This window comes from Canis aureus, chromosome 3 (genome assembly GCF_053574225.1).
Source record: "Canis aureus isolate CA01 chromosome 3, VMU_Caureus_v.1.0, whole genome shotgun sequence".
Taxonomy (NCBI): domain Eukaryota; kingdom Metazoa; phylum Chordata; class Mammalia; order Carnivora; family Canidae; genus Canis; species Canis aureus.
In genome coordinates this window covers 73,975,282-73,996,171 of record NC_135613.1, presented here as the reverse complement: position 1 = coordinate 73,996,171, position 20,890 = coordinate 73,975,282, and the positions used below count along the sequence as shown (strand labels likewise).

At 42.3% G+C, this 20,890-nt stretch overlaps 1 protein-coding gene across 4 annotated transcripts in view; it reads right to left on the bottom strand.

Moving 5' to 3' along the window:
• KMT2A (lysine methyltransferase 2A) overlaps nt 1-20,890 on the bottom strand; it is an 88,054-nt gene that overhangs the window by 23,950 nt on the left and 43,214 nt on the right. For 2 of the 4 annotated variants that reach the window (XM_077893724.1, XM_077893726.1), the window contains 18 exons: nt 20,714-20,827; nt 16,944-17,090; nt 16,165-16,260; nt 15,834-15,954; nt 14,563-14,685; nt 14,052-14,236; nt 12,796-12,969; nt 11,559-11,669; nt 11,183-11,256; nt 10,371-10,564; nt 9,925-10,031; nt 8,789-8,926; nt 7,407-7,565; nt 7,038-7,155; nt 6,849-6,927; nt 5,237-5,397; nt 4,856-5,038; nt 402-4,638 (listed from right to left, as the gene is read on the bottom strand). In XM_077893724.1, the coding sequence (XP_077749850.1) occupies nt 402-4,638; nt 4,856-5,038; nt 5,237-5,397; nt 6,849-6,927; nt 7,038-7,155; nt 7,407-7,565; nt 8,789-8,926; nt 9,925-10,031; nt 10,371-10,564; nt 11,183-11,256; nt 11,559-11,669; nt 12,796-12,969; nt 14,052-14,236; nt 14,563-14,685; nt 15,834-15,954; nt 16,165-16,260; nt 16,944-17,090; nt 20,714-20,827 (6,521 nt within the window). The remainder of the gene's footprint in view (nt 1-401; nt 4,639-4,855; nt 5,039-5,236; nt 5,398-6,848; nt 6,928-7,037; nt 7,156-7,406; nt 7,566-8,788; nt 8,927-9,924; nt 10,032-10,370; nt 10,565-11,182; nt 11,257-11,558; nt 11,670-12,795; nt 12,970-14,051; nt 14,237-14,562; nt 14,686-15,833; nt 15,955-16,164; nt 16,261-16,943; nt 17,091-20,713; nt 20,828-20,890) is intronic. The other 2 variants (XM_077893725.1, XM_077893727.1) reach the window with 1 other exon arrangement.

Sequence of the window (20,890 nt, the reverse complement as noted above, 5' to 3'; positions counted from 1 at the left end):
TGAGCATCCGACTCTTGATTTCCACTCAGGCCATGATCTCAGGGTTGTTGAGATCCAGCCTCGTGTCAGGCCCCACACTGGGCATGGAGCTTGCTTGGGATTCTCTCTCCCTCTGCCCCTCCCAACCCTCCTTAAAAAAAAAAAAAAATCAGAGCAAAGAGTAATTAGAGATGTGGTTCTATCCAAGAGACAAACTGCCCACGGATGATACTAAATTTTGCTCTATAAATCACCACTGTGAGGGAAAAAAAAAATCGGTCAAAACCCAGAGCAGCCCTGAGTAATGCAACGTGGACAGAAGAGCATCCCTCCCAGGAGACTGCCACTTCAACAGCCTCTCGTTCAGAGCACAAAATCCCACCTACTCAGTGTAGCTATTAGCTAATACTTAGATCTCTCACCCTGTGACTGGGGTCAGGGATGTCGTGTTGGCTTCTTGGTCTGGAATGTGTGCTTCAGAACTGGTCCGCAAGTGGGAAACTTTGTGCTTCTTGCCATTCCCTTTGTCCAAAGGCAGCTGAAACCGTTTGATTTTTTGTTTGGGCTTAGTGGGACCGGGCACTGAGGGGCTCGCTGACTGCTGTCCAGAGGATGGAGAGCCCCCAGGAGAGGCCGAGCTGGCTTGCATAGCTGAGGATAAAGCCTTATTCTGCTCTAGCCCCATGCTATTAGGAGCATCTACTGTCTGGGTAAAGTTGGATCCCTGGGTCCCTGGAGCAGAATCAAGATCGTGCTGGGAAGGGAGAATCCCAGTTTTGCTGGCAAGGAGCTGGTTCACGTGCTGAAGCTGATAGTGTTCCTCTGCTTCCCCAGAGGGTGAAGCAGCTGTTATGCCCGTGGTCTGAGCAGAGGGGAGCACACAGATGCTGGACGCCGCTGTCATTGTAGCAGCCGGAGTCTGTGATGTCCCCAGCTGTGGAAACATTCCCGAACTTGGTGGTAAAGCCACAGGCTGGTCCTGCATCCCCAGGCTCTGCTGGCTAGCTTTGATTAGAAGGTTGCTTATTGACCCAATATCTGGGGTACCGAGCAACCTGGGGTTGGTTAACGCGACATGTCCTGGAACAGATGCACTACTTGTAGGGGTTGTTGTGGTTTGCATGGATACAACATTCAGGACGGAGGAACCGGATGCCAAGCCGGACACAGGCCCTGCGGTGAGGTGGCTAGTATCCTGGCTTATTGTTGATGTGCCCGCCGCCGCGGCAGCAGTGCCTCCCACACTCTGTGGCAACAGGGGTGCCTGTTCAAAATACATGATGCCAGATTTAGACCTTTTTATGATGTTGGGGACAGTTCGGTGAGATGAAGTATTAAGTGACCCCAAATCTAAGAGATTGGGATGGTTTGGCAGTTGGGAGGGTGTGAAGTTAATCAGTGTCATGTTAGAAACCACATCGGAAGGGGCAATGTTTGAAGGGGTGCTAGAGGGAGCGAGTTTTTTATTCTTTCGGGTCTGCAGACGAGATATGGGTCTTTTCTTGAGTCCAGAGGATGGAGTGGCTACTGTGGTACTGAGGTCTGTCCTCTGGCTGGCTTCTGAAACCAAAAGTTGGGGATCTGGAGGAGGCTGAACCCCAATAAGGAGGCCTGAAGGACTGCTGATGTTAGGTGGGAAACTACTTTGAGCGGCTGCAGGGAAGGAATGTAAGTGCTGGTGATGAGGCATGGGGAGCAATCCTTTGCTAGCAGGAGGGAACAGAGATGGAGAAGTTGGCAAGCTTGGATTTAGTCCCGTGGCTAGGGTGAGACCACTTCCCATGGGCCCCAATACTGAAGTATTTGTCTCCATCACATTGGGTGTAGAACTAACAGAAGAGGTCAATTGGATTTTTTGGGTCACTCCATTTGGAAGAGTTTGGAGAACATAAAGTGGCTGCATGTTCTGGTTAACCACAATGAGTTTCTCAGTGGCTGGTTTCAGGTGGGGTGGAGTGGTCTGGACAGCTGCATTGGAAATCTGAGATGGGCCAGGACTCTCAGTAGAATTGGGCACATATTTCTGGTTCTGGATAGGAACAGTAGGGGAAACAGGTACCTGAAGGCCGGGGGTGCTACTGTTTCTAGTTAAATCCTGACTGTTGCCATGACCCTGCTCCACTGAACCACAAGGAGGACTGGAGATGTGGTCTGCGTCCATGTGTCCTTGGATAAAATGATCAGGAGTCATGTGGCCTTCGGGAGTGGGATCCACGCCTGGACTCAGCAGTGCTGAGTCACCTTCAGAGGAGGTCACAGATTTCTCTGTGATGGTGACCCTCTTCTCTCCTGAGTCGGAGATGACAGCCAGTCTACTGGGATTCTGGCTCGGGACGGTGGGACTCCGGGTGGTTAGGACAGACAGGTCTGATGGTAGCTCCAGGGGCAGCTCAAACTGCTCCTCTGCCGAGATGGAGGAGGAGACACTACTGTCCACAGGTTCCGCTGTTGGCAACTGCTGAGAAAAGACCTCGAAAAGGCCCATGTCCTTTTCCCGATTACTGTCAAGACCCAGGCCTTCACCAAGATTCAGGAGTTCTGAAGAAGAGGACTCTGGGCTCTCGCCCAAAGCCTGCATGGATGGTGTATTCTTCAACACAAAGTCCATGATGTCTGAGGGCAGGATGTTCCCACAGTCATCGCTATTGTTGTTATCAGAGTCCGATTTCAGGAGCTCGGTATTGTAAGTGTCCAGCAGGTTCTTATCTGATGGGGTGCTTGTGTGGACTCTGCGGCTCGACTCCAATGAGCTGAGCTGGGCCTCCAGGGAATCCTGTCCCTGGGCTTTAACTCTGCTTACGGAGTGGCAGTTGTCCATCTTTGGCTCATTTTTGTGGCCAACAGAACTCTTGATGACGTGTTCTTTCTCCCCAGCATCTTCAGGTCGCTCAATTTTTAGATTCTCTGTTCCGTTTTCTTTCCCGTTTCTTTTTGGGATCTGGCTGCTTTTCCTTGTTGTGGCTGTGACGCTAGTGTCACTCTCTGTGCCATCATCGACGCCATCCAACTGGGAAATTTTGGGAAGGTCACACTGCTCCTCCTCCCGAAACAAATTATGGGATGCCAGCCGCTCGTCTCCGCCTGAGGAAATCACCGTTCTGGTGAAATTGTAATAGTATAGGTCATCCTCATCTGAGGTGCTTAGGTCGTCGGCCCCATCCACCTGTCCTTCAGCAGATCTCTTGCCCCGCTTCTTCCCAGTGGAGCTGCTGTAGAATGGAATGTCTTCTTCACCATAGGATCTTACTCCATAGAGAGGGGTGAGCCCAAAGAACATGTTAGAGCGGGCCCGGGCACTACGACGGGGGTATCTCCTCTTGAAAGAGCCATCCTCCTGAGGTTTGGGGCCATCTGGAAGCATCAGGTTTCTGTCCTGTACTGGAAGATTCTGGTAGCTGTTACTCTGAGGATCCTGGGATGAGGTATTATTGGGGCTTGGCTGGGCCACGGGACCATCTCCTGGGCTTTCAGAGGCTGAGACTGGTTCTGTTGGAGATGCTGATTCCATTTGCAAAGGGGAAACAGGACTCCCTTCCTTTGGGGTATTCTTGGACTGGCCCTCACTTTCCATTTTTAGAGGTGTCAGTGTTACTTTGACCGTGCGTTTCCGGGGTGTCTGTAATTCCTTAGTAGATCCTTCTACTTGCAGGGATGGAGCTTTGGGGGCTCCTGGGAGAGAAAGAACTTTGTCTCCAATCTTATCAGAGGAAACATTATTGCATGGTCGTTGCCCCATAAACTCAGGAGTCAGAACTTCATCCACAAACTCCGGCTTTAGGTTTCCTTCCTCACCGGTTGTCACCTGACCGGGTTCCAAAAAAGATTTACTGGAATGTTTTTCTTTGAAAGTTTCTTTACAAGACTTTTTCCCTTTCTGTCTCCTGTCTCTGGAGCTAGATCCCACGTGTTCATTGATGATGGATGATCTGTTGCTTACCCCAGATAGCTTCAAGGTTTTGACTTCTGTGTCTTCCTCGGAAGAGGGGTTTACTGACTGGTTAGAATCTGTGTGCTGGTCTCGATCGTTCCTCTGCCCTCTCAGATGAAGTGGGGGGAAGGAGAGAGCCTCTTTAGAAGAAAATGGCCCTGAGGAGAGGTCCGTGAAAGTGCCAATTTTGCTAGCATTTAACTCTCCAGATGCTGTATTGTGGACCTGTGGGGCCAGTTTGGGAATGCCAGGATAAGCCATGGTATGTGCAGATCCCTCTGAACTCTTGGAACTTGGCCCTTTGGTCTTCTCTCCCTTCAAAGAGGAGCTCTTGGGTGCCAAGTCAGAAGCGCTGGAATGCTTCAGTTCAGACGATGAAGATCCATCCACATGACTACTTTTAGTGCCTAGAGTAACCACTGTCCGTTGCAAACTTGAAGAGGTGGGAGTGTTTTGCCCTAAGTTAGTATTTGAATTCAGTGGTCCTAAGACCTGATCAACTGCTTTGGCACTTGACTCAAGATCTGTGGCAGTCCCGGTGGTGGAGACCGAGGGAGCACTATTCCTGGTGTAAGTACCCCCTGTTCTCATTGGAGACATTATCCGGAGCTTAGACCGCTGGGGTGACAAGGAAGAAGTGCTGTGACGCCTGGAGCCAATGCTTCGGAGTCCAGAGGAGAGTAAAGGGTCTCCCACCGTGACAATCTCATGAGTGGTTGGGGTAGGACTTCCTGAACAAGAGAGAAAAGGTATTAAAGTCTATTACAGAGAGAACAAATGCGCAGTAGCCACTGCTTTCAATAACTTGGCAATGGCTTATAACTGAAAACTGCAAATCAGGATTTTCAATGAGCAAATGCCACTAAGGTAGAGTAGCCTGAGAAGATCACAAGCGAACTTCTGAGCTGACCTTTTCAGGTCAAATTAGTCAGTAAGTTGGTCCTTTACCTGCAGAAGGCAATGGCCGACAGCCAGGAGATCTCTGTGCTGGAGAATAACTAGGTGTTCGAATCCTAGGGACCTTTGAGATGACATGATAGAAACAGGAACCAGAGGTTTGCGAATGAGGTCGGTCTGGTGAGGGAGGACTTACAATGTCAGCTGTGTTTTGACTTTCTTTAGATGAAATTTCTGTGGTAGGAAAGAAAAACTCTTCCTAAAAAAGGTTCAATGAAAATATCAAACAAATGAACCAATACAAAGCAAGCTATCGGATAAAAATCACAATATAGACAGATGAGACCTCCCAGAGAGAGGACTTTCTCCCCACCTTTAATCACAGTACTTCCCCCACATCTAACACGGGTCCCACCTTGATTAAAGACTTACCTGCAAAAGATGTGGGACTGTGAGCAATGGTCCTGTTTTCATCGTGCTCGACAGTACTGTTGATATCTGGCTCTACGACCGGAGGACGGCATTCCACTATCTTGCATGTGTATACACAGCGCTTGCGAGCGTCTGTGGTGCTCCAGTACACCCTGGAACACCTGGCAAACAGATTGATTAAAATCACCATAAGCGAAGAGTACAGAAGCAGGGACTAACATTTGCCAAAACCCCTTCTCGTCCTAGGTTCCCTGGGCTGCTGGATTTACAGAATTTAGCCTTATTTCAGAGTCTTATTATAGATCCCCCTAGCTAGGGTGTTCCAAGCTTTTTGAAGTTCTTGGTTTTTCCTAGCCTCTCAGAAAATAGCACCAAATCTTTTTTTATTGTAGTGTAAGCAGAGGACAAAAATAGTAAAATAGCCTCAAATGCGGAGAAAAGAAAACACTAACAACGACTACGAGAAATAGTTACTGGCCTCCAGGAAGGACCTACTGCCTACCCCACCACCCCAAGGTGTACACAGCGAGAAAAGAGCAAACCCGAAGTGTCCCTTTTGGGAAAAAAGCCCCACAAGACAAGAGAAATGTAACTGCTCCAGAATCTGCTGGATGCTGATGGAGCCTGGTTTATACAAAGAACTGCCAGCTAAATGTACAGACTGTGTTGCCAGAATTGGAATGCAGAATAAATTGGAGTATAGATAGCAAAATGAGACTCTGAAATGGGGAGAGACAGAAAGGGAGTTTTAAATTTATACTGTCAGCCTGCTAGAAGTTTAAACCATTTGCTTCACATAGGAAAGATGATAAATGTTCACTGGACAAATATGATTATTATTGTGGGGGTTTATATTTTTAGGCTGAGGACAGAGGCATGAGGTATTTGATCCACTACAACAATCTGGACTTTTGAATCCATATAGATGGAATTCAGGGGAATCTTAAGAGACTGACCCTGTGTTTTTTAAATTTTTTAAAAATATTTACTTTAACAGAGAGAGAGACAGAGAGAGCACAAGTAGGGGGAGCGGCAGGTAGAGGGAGAGGGAGAAGCAGACTCCCCGCTGAGCAGAGCCCAATATAGGGCTCAATCCCAGGACCCGGGGGTCATGACCCGAGTAGAAGGCAGACACTGAACTGACTGAGCCACCCAGATGCACCTGACCTTGTGGGGGTTTTTTGTTTGTTTTTTAAAAAAGATTTTATTTATTTATTCGTGAGAGACACAGAGAGAGGCAGAGACATAAGCAGGCTCCGTGCGGGAAGCCCGATGTGGAACTCGATCCCAGTACCCCGGGATCACAACCTAAGCCGAAGGCAGATGCTCAACCGCTGAGTCACCCCTAGGTGTTCCTGACTTTGTGTTTTTTTATTTAAGTTTTATTTGGAAATTATTCTGAAAGTATGCCAATAATACTTTCGTTCTGTAACTGGATTTAGTGGACATAAAATATTTTAGTCCCAATCTACACAAAGTAGCAAAAAAAGTAGTTAGTTTCCAATAGCAATTAAAAGTAGCTAACAAGTATGGCTCTCCAGTCAAGACCTGCTTGTTGTTGAGGGTGCTCAAGCTGTGGGGCCTGGTGTCTTAGCTCTACGGTGCTACTTACTGATATCCAATAGGAAAAAGCTTATCTTCACAGTCAGAGAGATCATTCAGAATTCCTAAGCAGTCAATTGTCATGGAGCCTGGCCAAGAAAAGAAGAACTGATTAGAGGAGGTAATGAGAAGGCTCACTTTATATCCAAAGGCCAGGAAATACCCTAGCAATACATGGAGACTTCCCCGCACGTCATACCAATCATCATGTGGATATTTTCTGGTTCTAAGCCATTGAGAAACTTTCTTCTCAAGCTGATTCCTTCAAAGTCCACAAACACTCTTCTAAAAACTTCAAATCCATTCTCAGGAACCACCTGAAATGAAAAACCAACTGTTAATAGGCTGCCCCTTTACATGTTACACGCATGATACTGATTTTCTTGGAGGGCATGTACGGAGTGTATCTCCAAATCACCCAGCTATTTCATAGGAGGACTGCCATATTTCTAAGAAGGTGATTCTAGGAACACACAGTAGGGAGGTAAAACAAAGCTTACCATCTTGCTGTTTTCAGCCTATTTCCCCTGAACTCCTATAGAATTTGAAAAGCAGCAGAAGCTCTCACCTCGCCTTTGATCAAATCCCGATGTCGTTGGCAATACACCTTCTTATCATCCAGAAAGACACAGTTCTTGGCTCGAGAACACATGAAGTGGTAGTTGCTGGTACAGGATGTAAGGCAGCAACCCACAGTGGCTCCTGGCTTTTGGCAGAACTCACATCTCTAACCACCCAGAGAGAACAGAGACCTAAGTCAGACTTTCAGATGTTTTAGGCCATTTTCCTTCTCCTCTATAGAATTACCCCATTCTGGGTTTCCTAGAATTCATTTTTAAAAAATTGGTAATCAGCTGAATTACAGAGAAATGATATAAACCCTCCTCTACAAATCCTTTCTCTCCCAGTGTCCCTGAGGCCCTGTACTTATTAAACTTAAATAAATATTACACTTTGATTTAGAACTGAAACCAAAACATAGTTTTGTTTCTAGGATGCAGGATTGATTTAGTGAAGATAAAACTTTGAAGATCAATACTAAAAACATCATTTTGCTAGAAAGCTACCATATCCATAAGAACTCAGTTCTAGAAAGATTATACCAGTCAGAAACATAAGAGTTCTCTAGTTACTAGACTTAACAGATTAAATTTATCACACAATTCAAAGATTTCCTTCAAATAGCCTATATGTCACCACCTTAATCTGTCACGGTCAGTCTGGGCTCCTATATCCACAGAAGAGTTTTTGTTTGTGCTCTCTACACAATTTACATGTGCTGTTTATTTTTCTCTCTTTCTTTCTGAGAATCCTTCATCTTCTCCTCTTCTTCATAACTAGCGTTAAAAATTTTACTCCTTCCTGGCCTTTTCTTTCTTTCTTTTTTTTTAAAAGATTTATTTATTCATGATAGAGAGAGAGAGAGAGAGGCAGAGACACAGGCAGAGGGAGAAGCAGGCTCCACGCCGGGAGCCCGATGCGGGTCCTGGGACTCTAGGATCGCACCCTGGGCCAAAGGCAGGCGCCAAACCGCTGAGCCACCCAGGGATCCCCTTCCTGGCCTTTTCTGACTACGCTTAGCTTCTATCTACCAATCATTTCCCACATCTCTTCATGTGTGCATTTATTATGTGGGTTTGTTTTATGGAACCATAGAGTGTTTATTCAACTAGGACCTTTGAGATCATTTTGTCTAAATCACTTAATAAATTAACACTTTTCTTGCACTTCAAATTATCTCCCAAACTAGATAATACTTTGTCTTCTATTTCTTTTGCACCATCCCCCAGGGGTCAGAGTAGTAATCTGCCTACAGTACACACCAGTATTTGATGACGGCTAACCATTGTGAAGGTATTATAGAAGCCTCAACGAAGTAGCATGTAGCTATAAGAAAATACCTGGAAGCTGAGGGGAAATCTTTTCCATAACATTTACACAAGGTCTTACCAGCTGCTTGCCCCTGATCACAGCCATGTGCACATTCTTTAGTGATCCATCATCGTCTTCAAACACTTCTGCTGACCACAAAGCGCAATTTACATGTGTCCACTCATTTTGGCCAATGTAAAGCAAACGGCCAGCATCCTATGAAATCAAGAGATTTCTTTTTTCTTTAAAGAATATACTGTCAGAGAAGGCTTTCCTTGGTATTAACTCTACCTCAGTCAAGATAATATCAATAAAAATTCTTTAACTTGGGGATACACACAAAAATCAAAATTCATTTCTCAATGTTTCTGTGTCCACCTCTCACTTTTCTAGATTACATAGCCGAGAAATATTTTATAAACATAGTGAGAATCAAAATGTAAGCATATGTGGCAAGTTCATAAAAATGTGCACTGACTTCTTAAAAATCGTTATTCCAAAGCCAGGTCTCTCTGCTTGCATTAAAAAACTTTTTTTTTTTTTTAATTTTAAGCTTACTATGTGCCTAGCATTAATAAAGCTTTGTAAATCTTATTTCCTTTAGTTTCACAACCATTCTGAAGTTAAGTATTATTATCCACATTTTAAAGATGAAACTGAGCGTCAGAGAGGTTAAGCTCCTTGCCAAGGTCAACAAGTAGGCAGGAGAGCACAGGAATGAATCCAGGCAGCCTGCTAGGCTTGGGATCTTCACCATGCTGCCATCCTACATTAAACACAAGCCTTTCATAAGCAATTTAAATATTTACTGACTTTCATAGAAACTTTCTGAGAAATCTCCTTTAGAAATTACTAGACACCAGCAGGTTAATTTAAGGCAAATAAATTTTTTTTTTTTTTTTTTTTTTAATTTTAAGTAGGCTCCACGCCCAGTGTGGAGCCCAGTGCAGGGCTTGAACTCACCACTCAATGATTAAGACATGAGCTGAGATCAAGAGTCAGAAGTTTAACCCTCTGAGCCGCTCTGGTGCCCAGAGGCAAATCATCTTTAAATCCACTAAATCAGTTATAGGAAAAAAAAAAAAAACAAGTGTCACAGCTAGCTGACAAACATTCACTAAATAAATGGCACCCAGTCATAGAATTTAGACACACAGGACCAACAGTTCACATGAGCATCTGCTAAGTAGGACCCCATTCGCCAAGATACTTACATTAGCACTGTCATCACCATATGTCAAACACAATGCACATTGTCTATTATCTTCTATGCCCGGGGGTGGGTTCAGTTCTGGACTATCTTCTCGACTCCTATCAGTACCTTAGAACCCAAAAGACATCCAGTTAAAACTGGCGATACTAGGTCTGATTTCCAAGAAGGAAAAAAAAAAAAAAACAAAACAATTTGGCTTAAATAGCCTGCAGCTTATAAAATAAACACTTTCATAAAGTGTTCAAAGTTATGCTATCTCGCCATCTGTTAAGAGTATTTATATTGATTTCTTGTTACCAGTCCAAGCTAAGTGAAAATAATGACTTCATTACATTTAAGGATGACCTGAAAATTTCTTTCCAATATGCAAGTATATTAAATTTAGATTCACAGAGTTAATCATTTGCATCTAGAGAGAAATGGATAATGACTCATTTGGTGCCTTACTCAAAATTGGTGGTGTAGGAGGATGGAGAGGAGTTGGAGAGTCTGGTTCTCCAGGTCCTTTAGGTTTGGGAGCTGGGATGATTTTCTTCATTAAAGGAGGCTGCTCAGTGTGGCTGTTTTCCTCCCGCTCCTGCCACTGAGCATAATTATGGTCAAGTGAAGGTGGAAGCACTGCGTTTGGTAACATCCCACTGCTGAAAATAATTGATTCAACAAGTATTTATTGAACTCCTACAATATACCTAGAACTATACAAAATAATCAAATTCTTGATGTCATCAGGTCATAGCCCCCATGCATGAGACATTCAGACTATAAGGACAAGCCACAGAATTTGGTAACTGCCTAAATATATGGGATTTTATTATTTAAAAAAATATATAGTCTCAATATGACGCCTGATTAAACTTCCAGAAACAAGTGATAACTATCCAAAAGGATTTGCTGGAATAAAAACTTAAGGTTAAATATGGATACTCAAGAGTGGTAGAGAGCACCATTTGAATTAAATAACATAGAACCCAATTATAACAAGTCCAAATACTGAGCTACATATAGAAGCACATGTACTGTACATATGCCACAAGTTAAGCCAACTTGCAGAAAACATAACATAAAAGGAAAAAAAAAGGGGCAACAGACTATAATAAACATTCAGTATCATCTCTAAATCAGCACTGAAAAGGCATTCAATCAACTACTAATTTTTATCTTAAAACCTAGTCCAGAGAAACCTTAATCTAGAAATACAAGAACTCTCAGATTTCAAGCTGATGAAGTGGGAGAAAAAAAGTAATACTGAATTTACTTACTTGCTTGATACTTTATTTGGCTCCCAAAACCTAGACTTTTTGACACTGAACCATGGAAAAACACGTTCCATTTGCTAACAGAAAAACAAGCAAACAAACAAAATGTGAGCATGTGGACGTTCATTTGGAAACCACACAAAAACCAACAACTTCCACCAGCTTCTCTGTCAATATGAGGATGATTTCAGGCTGCCAAGGGAAAGATCCATCCACTCTGGCCACCTCACTAACTTCCCCTCAAAGAATCAGAGTTAAACCAAAAGATGTTTTATACACATGGCAAAACAGAACGGAGAGGGAAATAAATCCGTTCTGTTCATGGAGTAAATTTACCCATAGATAAGCATTGAAAACATGAACTATTAATATCATTCACCCGAATAAAGAAGGACTTGACCATGCTGTTGGCTTTTTTAATCTCTGGCTGCCCTCCATCTGAATTAATGGCTGCTTGAATGATCTTCACGATATCATCACTGAACTCCAACTGTATACAAAAAACAAAGTATTAATTATTCATAAAACAGCGTGCTCTCAAAACCATTTCCTCTCCCCTCCTAAACTGCACAGCCCAGAGATCCAACAGAAAATGGATACTCTATTTTAATGCAGTATAATTTCTCTTTAGCAGAGGCCTTTGGAATTCAGTTCACAATTAACTTGTGGAGGTCAAGAGAAGCCAAGCTAATAAGGCAAGAATGCAAGTAAATTAGCTGTATCATGGTAAGTTACCCAAATAGGGCCGTAATTTTTTTTTAAAAGATTTTATTTATTTATTCATAGAGACACACAGAGAGAGGCAGAGACACAGGCAGAGGGAGAAGCAGGCTCCACGCAGGGAGCCCGACATGGGACTGGATCCCAGGTCCTCAGGATCACACCCCGGGCTGCAGGCGGTGCTAAACCGCTGCACTACTGGGGCTGCCCAGGGCCATAATTTTTTATGTAGATTAAAATAAATAATCAACTGAATAGCTTAAGATAGCATAAGATATCAAGTGATCATTCCCATACATTTTCAAAATGATAAATTTATTTTATTTATTTATTTATTGTTTTTTTAAAAATTTTATTTATTTATTCATGAGAGACACAGGGTGAGACACAGGCAGAGGGAGAAGCAGGCTCCATGCAGGAAGCCCAATGCGGGACTCGATCCCCGGATTCCAGGATCACACCCTGGGCCGAAGGCAGGCGCCAAACCACTGAGCCACCTAAGGATCCCCTCAAAATGATAAATTTAAAAAGACATCTATAAATGAATATCCTATATGGAAAGACATTATTTAGACGTGATTTCAAAAGGGGCAAAAGTAATTTCACGTTAGCATTTTTCCATAAGCAGTTCTAAAACAAAAATAATTTTAATACAAAAATAATTTTCAGAGAATTCAGATGACAGCCAAATAAAAGAACCATTTTTGAGACACTACTTTCCCATTTTCTGAAACACAGATCTAAAAGAACTCACAGATTTTTAGGTATTTAAATCCACACATTTCTAAATAAAATACAAACCATCTTCTAGTGCTCACTCTCAGCCTCATCCTCTAAAAGACCCAACGGAGCTAAGTTGGCACTTGCAATGTCGGTAGTTTGCTGTAGAGACATACCACAGATGTGTAGTTCCCTTGGTCCATTTTCCTTTTGACTCCTTCCAGATCTAAAGGCTGTTGATCTTCCTGTTTGCTGACCTCAGTAAGCACTGGTGGATCAGGTCCTTCTGGGGAGCTGCGGGAAGGTATACTCTCCTCTGTCTCAGGATTTAAGTCTGGAGGCTTGGCAGCCTGTTGCCAAGAAAGATAGGTTTCTTTTATCTAACACTGAAAATGAGGCATCTGTGCACATTCTACTAAAATTAATAAAGATGGTACTGAATGATTTATATTATAAAACCTAAAGAACATGAAAATACCAGAGATTTCTTAAATAATAGAAAAAGAAATGAGCCGGTTCTCTAAGAGTTTGACCAGGTGAACTTAGGAGAGCTGCTTGATAACTTCCAAACAGAGTATGAAGACATAGAAGTTGTCCCATTCTTTCTGAAGGAGACAGAGATAGTAAATCTTCCTATTCAAAAAATGGAGATTAGGAGACAAAGCGGCAGCCAAAGCAGGTACAGTTATCTTTGAGGTTCTTCCAACATTTTACCTTGTGTTTCCAGTGACTACTCTACAGGTGTACCATCTATAAAAGTAGTGGATGGTGGGCAAAAAGTAGTGGTTTACAAATTGTGCCAAGGAGCCCTAGGGATATCTCCCAGAGTGACAGCCACATGACTGTCAGATTAGGCCAACACTCTCCCAGATTACTCCAACTACCTCCTAACCACCATTCCTGCCTCCAGCCTCTCCAATCCTTCCTTCTTCTCATCAGAATCTTTTTTTTCCTTTTTCTTTCTTTTTTTGAAGGTTTTATTTATTTATTCATGACAGACACACAGAGAGAGGCAAAGACACAGGCAGAGGGAAAAACAGGCTCCCTGCGGGGAGCCCAATGCAGGACTCGATCCCAGGGCTGTGGGATCAGGACCTGAGCCAAAAGCAGACGCTCAACCCTGAGCCACCCATGTGCCCCTCCTTTTTTTTCTCCCTAAAAAGCAACTCTGATAGGGTTACTCTTGGGTGAAGCCTTTCATTGGCACTCGCTAGAGCCCTCAGAGCATGAAGTCCAAATTTCTTATTATAACAGCAAAGAAGGCCCCCGAAGAAGGTCCTACTCTTGTTCCTAAAGATTTTCCTAACAGTTGAAAGGCAAAGCAAGTTAATACTACAGGACTACATGAGAAAGAGGCAAACAAATGTCCCATCACTGGGTAAAACCCACCTAAGAACAAAGTCTTGGGAACTGAAAGCAGACTCAGGCCTACCTGCCGGTAGCGAAGCAAGTGGCTAGTGGTCCGCGAGTTCAGCAGAGCGGTCAGGACTTGCTTCAGAGAGAGCTGGAGCTCCTTCTCCAGGGCCAGCCGCCACTCTGCCGGGTGCCGCTCAGTACAGTTCACACAGGTGTAGGCCACACTCTCTGGCAGATTAGATAGAATCTCATACATCTCGTCTAGAAAAACAAAAACCTGCAATGCTGAGGTGCTCTCAAGAGGGGCACAGAGGGGAGGGCAGCTTCATACGAAGCCACGTACTGGGGACAGTGGCTAGACTCTGGCATCCCCTGGGGAACCCCGCACGCACCCATCTCTGTGGGGTACTACGGACACCAGCCCCGGATCTGGGGCTCGGGGGTCTATAGGTTAAAGCGCCCAGCAAACACAGCAAATAAAGATCTTAAAGGGCTAGGGTCCCACTAAGTGAGCATCACTTGACGCATTACTCTGGGGGCTCTAAGTGTACCAAGCAAGAAGGAAACCGTAATAAAAAGACTCCAACCTTCTGTACCTGAAAGATTCTCACATTTGGAATGGACCCAGCGATCACACTTCCCACACTGCATCATCTTACTCTCGTAGTCATCGTCGTCGTAACACTTATCACAGAGAGGGCAGAAGTTCCCTGAAAGCAAAGTACACTCTTCAGCAGTGCTCTGGCTCACACCCCAGTGCCACTCAGGCCCTGACTTCCAGGTGCCAGCTCTCCTCTGGAACTGCTTACAAATGCCGGCATGGATCTACTCTGCAATGCTCACACATCTGTGAAGTGTCAAGATTATTCTAAGCTCTTCGAATATGCCACAAATTCTATTTAGACTCATTCTTAAAGGTCACAAGGTAGAGTTTACAAATAACGCAGTAGAAAACGAATAAGAGACTTTCTCTCTTACACATTTCAAAGAAAGATTTATTTATTTATTTATTTATTATTTATTTATTTAAAAAAAGATTTTATCTATTTATTCATGAGAGACACACAGAGATACAGAGAGAAGCAGAGACACAGGCAGAGAGGGAGAAGCAGGCTCCATGCAGGGAGCCCAATGTGAGACTTGATCCCAGGTCTCCAGGATCACACCCCCGGCTGAAGGAAGGCACCAAACCACTGAGCAAACCCAGGGATTCCCCAAAGAAAGATTTAGATTTTTAAAAAGGAGGCGAGGACATGAGAGTAAAAAAACAGTTCATTTACACTTTCTCTTTATTCCTAGCACTTTAAATTAGAGCTCAACACATCCTAAACTTAAGCACAAAGTACAGACTTCATCAATTTGCTTTCTCCATGCACCTCCCTATTACTCTTTACTTAATAAACTTAAAATTGATTGGTTACTTTCAATGTCAGTACTAAGCTTTGTATCATTATTATCCCAAGTCAGTAAAATGAATTTAATGTATTAGGTATAATTTTTTTCTAGTGTAACTATTAGAATGAAATGGTTGACTTGGTAACACCTATAATCATTTCTGAAATTATCTAATGTCTATGTACCTCACTTTAAGAAATACTGGCTTAGAGCACTTCTTTGTAGTTGGTTATTACAAAAAGTCCCTTTAATTCTTCCTGTATAAGCTAACAAAATATTTCTAGTTGCTATAATGCTCTGTGTAAAGAAAAGAGCAAGATCAGAAACTTAGTAAATGGATCTGAACGGTATCCTTGGCAAGGTGTACACAGCTTTTTAGTTTGTTCCACTGCAGTGTCCAGTTTGCCTTCAAAACACCAAATATAAGCCTGACAAGTTGACAAAACTGGCTTTTTTGAAGTACCTTTAGCAAAGAGTTTGGCACAGTCGTGGCACAGTGAAAAATCATGAGACCACTGCGCGTCCCACCCTTTGCCTGGAGTCGTGGATCCACAGCTCTTGCAGCGAACACACTTGGTGCAGATCTGGGAAAGACAAGAAATTCAACAGGAATTTCTTATTTTTAATATCTCGTCTCATTTAAAGACATCAGAGGCTATCCATTTCTCGAGTTGACCTCTTTTTTAGGATGGTTCTTCCTAATAATGAGACCAACAAATGGCTACAGGGACATCCCTTGTTCAAGCCCAAGAATCCATGACAGTTCTCTCTGCTGCAGCGGGACATGTACCTACCCAAACTTTCTTTTTCTTGGTGGGCTTGGTGGGGTAGTTTGGTCCCAGGCACTCGGGGTGATAGCTGTTTCGGCACTTATTACACTCCAGCAGCTGCTGTAAAGGACACAAAGACAGAGGATGAAGAGGGACATGCTTCCAGGTAGAAAATAAACAAGTCAGGGAGAGGAAAGGACAGCAGAGGGAGTACAGTCCATGAGATTGTAATAATGCTGTGTGACGGTGGATGGTGACCGTGATCCTTGTGGTGAGCCCTGAGTCATGTACAGAAGTGCTGAGTCACTAAGCTGTGCACCTGAAACTCACATCAAATCATATGTCCGTTATACTTTAATTAAAAAAAAAGAAAGAAAGAAAATATAAAGGCAAGAAGGTGGGTATCACATAAGAAAAAAAAAAAAAGATCGGTATTGCATTCGACTCACTTGAAATACCTCTTATTTGGTAATCATTTCATACTGACTTTCAAGGAAGTATAGCATATCATTCAAACAGTTTAAAATTTCTCCCGAATTATTTCACTCTCAAAGAAAGCACTGGGATTTATATCCTGCTAAAGGCACTCAGTGATGGATATTCTTATCAGGTAGATTCGGGTTATTGGGGAGATTTTATCCAATATTCCTCAAATTAAAACACAAAAATAGGCAATGAATTGTACTTAATAGTCACGATAGACTAAACCAACAGAGAAAAAATATAGGTACAAAAGCCTAAACCAAAAGGCAGAAACGGAGCTAGAGAGTAACAGTCTGAACAGTCGTGACTTTGTTTCCTACCTTTGTAGCTTGATGCTGCCTTCCACAAACGTGACAGAACTTGCAGCGGCGACAACACCAGTTCTCCAGCTGGTCCTCCAGGGGGCGCTCGTTCTCCTCCAAACAAAACTTGTGGAAGGGCTCACAACAGACTTGGCAATACACAAACTAGGGGGGAAGAGGGGAACACATCGTCACATGACACGGAGAGACCTCAACCAAGTGCTATTCACAGACTTCAGGCTTTAGGAGTCCAGTGGTATATATTTATTTATTTTATTTAATACATAAATCATTTAGCAATGACTATGTTAAAAAAAAAAAAAAAGCACAAGATTAGGCACTGCAGGAGATGCAGGGGCCTAGAGTAATAACGGCAGAATTTTAAAAGTGTCAAAATAAATATAATTCCAGATTCACCAGAATGCACTAAGTGCCAAAAGCGAGGTACAAGCAAAGAGCTGTGGGAAAGGGGAAAGAGGGAGGGTTTTAAGGGCTTCCTACAAGATACTAAAGACAGATATGTAAGCTCCGGTTCGTCCTCTCCCACTCTAATTGTAGAAATAGTATTTTCATGTAGGGATTTTTTTTTTTTTTAATTTGAATGAAGATGACCCAGACATTTCCTTTGCCATAAGAGAATTATTGGGACAACTGGCCAAACCTAAATAAGGTTTATAGATTAGATAACAGTAATATAGCTCTGTAATGTCCTGACTGACAACTACACCATGATTATGTGAGAGAATGTCCTTGGTTTTAGGAAATACACACTAAAATATTTAGACATAAAAGGACACATCTGCAACTTCCAAATTTTTAGAAAAAAAATGTGTCTCTCTATAAAAAAAGTGTCTATATATAAAATATGTCTATATACAAAATGTATGTACATATTTTATTTCTCACTTTGTAAAATACAGACACAGGAAAGGATAAAGCAAATAAAAAATATGAACATTTGGGAAATCTGGGTGAAAGGTATATGGGAATTCTTTGTACTACACTCTTGTAACTTTTCTGTAAATCTGAAAGAATGTCAACATAAAAGGTTTTAAAAATTCGAATGTCAGGGGGTGCATGGGTGGTGCAGTTGGTTAAGTGTCCAACTCTTGGTTTTAGCTCAGGTCATGATCTCATCATGGTCGTGGGATTGAGCCTCATGTTGGGCTCTGCACTCAGTGCAGTACGGAACTTGCTAGGGATTCTCTCTCTCCCTCTGTCCTTTCCCCAATGCATGCTCTCTCTCTCAAATGAATAGATAAATCTTAAAAACAAACAAACAAAAAAAAACCAACTCAAATGTCAGAATTCATCAAGCACCAGTTATGTTTTAGGGTTATAATACAGGCAGTGAGCTATTCATCCTCTAGTTCAGTTTTTAGGAATCCTGTGGGATTGCTGTGAAAAACCACACAATTTAAATTAAAGCAATTATACTCTGAAAAAACTCCCCATTTTATCACAGAAGTTGAAGGACTGGTGCTACCAGTTATTCCTCAGGGCAGCATATGTGTGGATGTAAAGCATTAAGATTATGTGCAGAAGAGATACAGTGGACCCCTGACACTTACAGACTGAATATTCTTAGTCTCAGTAGTATCTAAAACAGCCTCGCCACTTAGAACCATATTATTGTTCATAATAGGCACTAAAATATTTTTGCGTAATGAATGAATACCAGAAAATAATTTGTAATTTTGCTACTGTACAATTTAACATACCAAGTGGGCAGGACTGAATCTCTTAGCTAGTGAGTGAGTCTCTCAGATTACTCAATATCCACATTATTAGCTGGCTTTGTAATTTCTTCATGACCTTAAAATACATATGTGATAAAATAACAAGCTAAGAAGGCATTCTGGAATTGAGAATTATATGAATGACAAACTACTGCTTCCTAATCAAAATTCTTTTTACTTCTTTCTTACTGTAAGGGTGGCAAATACTCACTGCAAAAGACTCAAAAGGATAAAGAAAAATAAAATGAAGAGAAAACAAGGCACCCATAATGCAATCACTGTTAAGATTTTGATGTAAATCCTTCCACAATTTTTCCTGCATATACATTTTTAAAACAATATCCAAACCAAAATGGGGTCACACTTTATATCCTGCTTTGTAACCTGCTCTCTTAACTCAGTAAGAGAGTGAGTGTCTCCATGTTATGGACACCTTCTCATGTCAATATATGTTATTATCTAGTACTTCATATTTGCCCTTATATACATGTCCTATGATTACTGTAAGAAGACCTTGCCCCTTATTGACAAACTTTTGGTGGTTTGCTATTTTTCATTACCATAAACAATACTGAAATAAATCCCTCTGTTTATTATACATCCATATAGAGAAGGGTTTATTATATATATGTGTGTGTGTGTATTATACACACACACACATACATACCTATCAGCATATACCTATTTGTTGATTTATCTAATTATATTCTTAGGATAAATGCCTGGAGCGCCATTACTGGGTTAGACAGTATGCTTGTTTTAAAGACAAATACACATTTCTGAACAAGCTTCTGAGAAAGAAAGATTGCAACTAACTTAGTTTCCACCAAGAGAAAGTCCCTATTTCCACATATCTTTTCTTCCCCATACGATTTTCTTAAAGATTTTATTAATTTACTTATTAATAAGAAAGAGAGTAAGTGAGGGGCAGGGGAGGGAGACAGAGAATCTCCAGCAGACTCCATGCTGAGCATGGAGCTGATTCGGGGCTCAATCTCATAACCCTGAGATCACAACCTGAGCCGAAGTCAAGACTCAGACACTTAACCGACTGAGCCATCCAGGTGCCTCTGAAGATTTTTTATTTTTATTCTTATTTATTTATTTATTTAATTAATTTTTTAAATTTATTTATGATAGTCATACAGAGAGAGAGAGAGAGAGAGAGAGAGAGAGAGACACAGGCAGAGGGAGAAGCAGGCTCCATGCACCGGGAGCCCGATGTGGGATTCGATCCCGGGTCTCCAGGATCGCGCCCTGGGCCAAAGGCAGGCGCTAAACCGCTGCGCCACCCAGGGATCCCGTCTCTGAAGATTTTTTAAAGCAATCTCTACAGCCTACGTGGGGCTTGAACTCACAACCCCAAAATCAATAATCTCATGCTCCACTGACTGAGCTAGCTAGCGAGGCACCCCTTCCCACATGATTTTAAATCATGCTTTAATGTCCAATTTAAGGTCAACAGAAGGCTTAAGGACCCCCTCCCACCATGTTTTTATTTCTCATTTTGTGAATTACATATTCCTGTCCTGCGCCTATTTTTTTTACTGGGTGTTCTTCCTTTTTCTTATTAATTGCTAAGAGCTCTTTATAGACTAGGCATTTTTGACAGTCAATATAAGGCAGCCGTCTCTTTTTCCAAAAGCGCACTATATCATTTTTGCCATATTTGAACATATAGCAGAAATATCAGAACTAATAAAGAGTCTGAATTTAAAGAGATGAGACCATTAAACCTTTCACACTCAATAATTCTGCTCTTCTACTAAGGAGCAGATTCCTTTATGAAATCTCTAAAATGCGTCTACAGCATTTCATTAGCTGGCTTAAGGAGGGAACAACAGGGGTGTCTGGGTGGCTCAGTTGGCAGAGAATGCGACTCTTGCTCTTGTGAGTTTGAGCCTCAAATTGGGCATAAAGATTACTTTAAAAATAAAGAGGGGATAGTATCTGCCACATACCATCAAAACAGAATAAATGATTTCTTTCATCACAGCAAAATCAACTACCATTCAACTTTCTGGGGTACCAAGAAGCAAGATCTCTTACCTCTACATGCCCACTGCTGGCACAGAGAAAGCAAACCACTCTGGGTGTTATAGGAACAGACGTCAAGATTCCTAAACCTCCCATCTCCCACACATTTTCTGCTTCACAATCCTCCTGTAGAGAGAAAGACAGATCATTTATGAACAAGTTGCAATGACACAGCTTTGGATTGAGAGT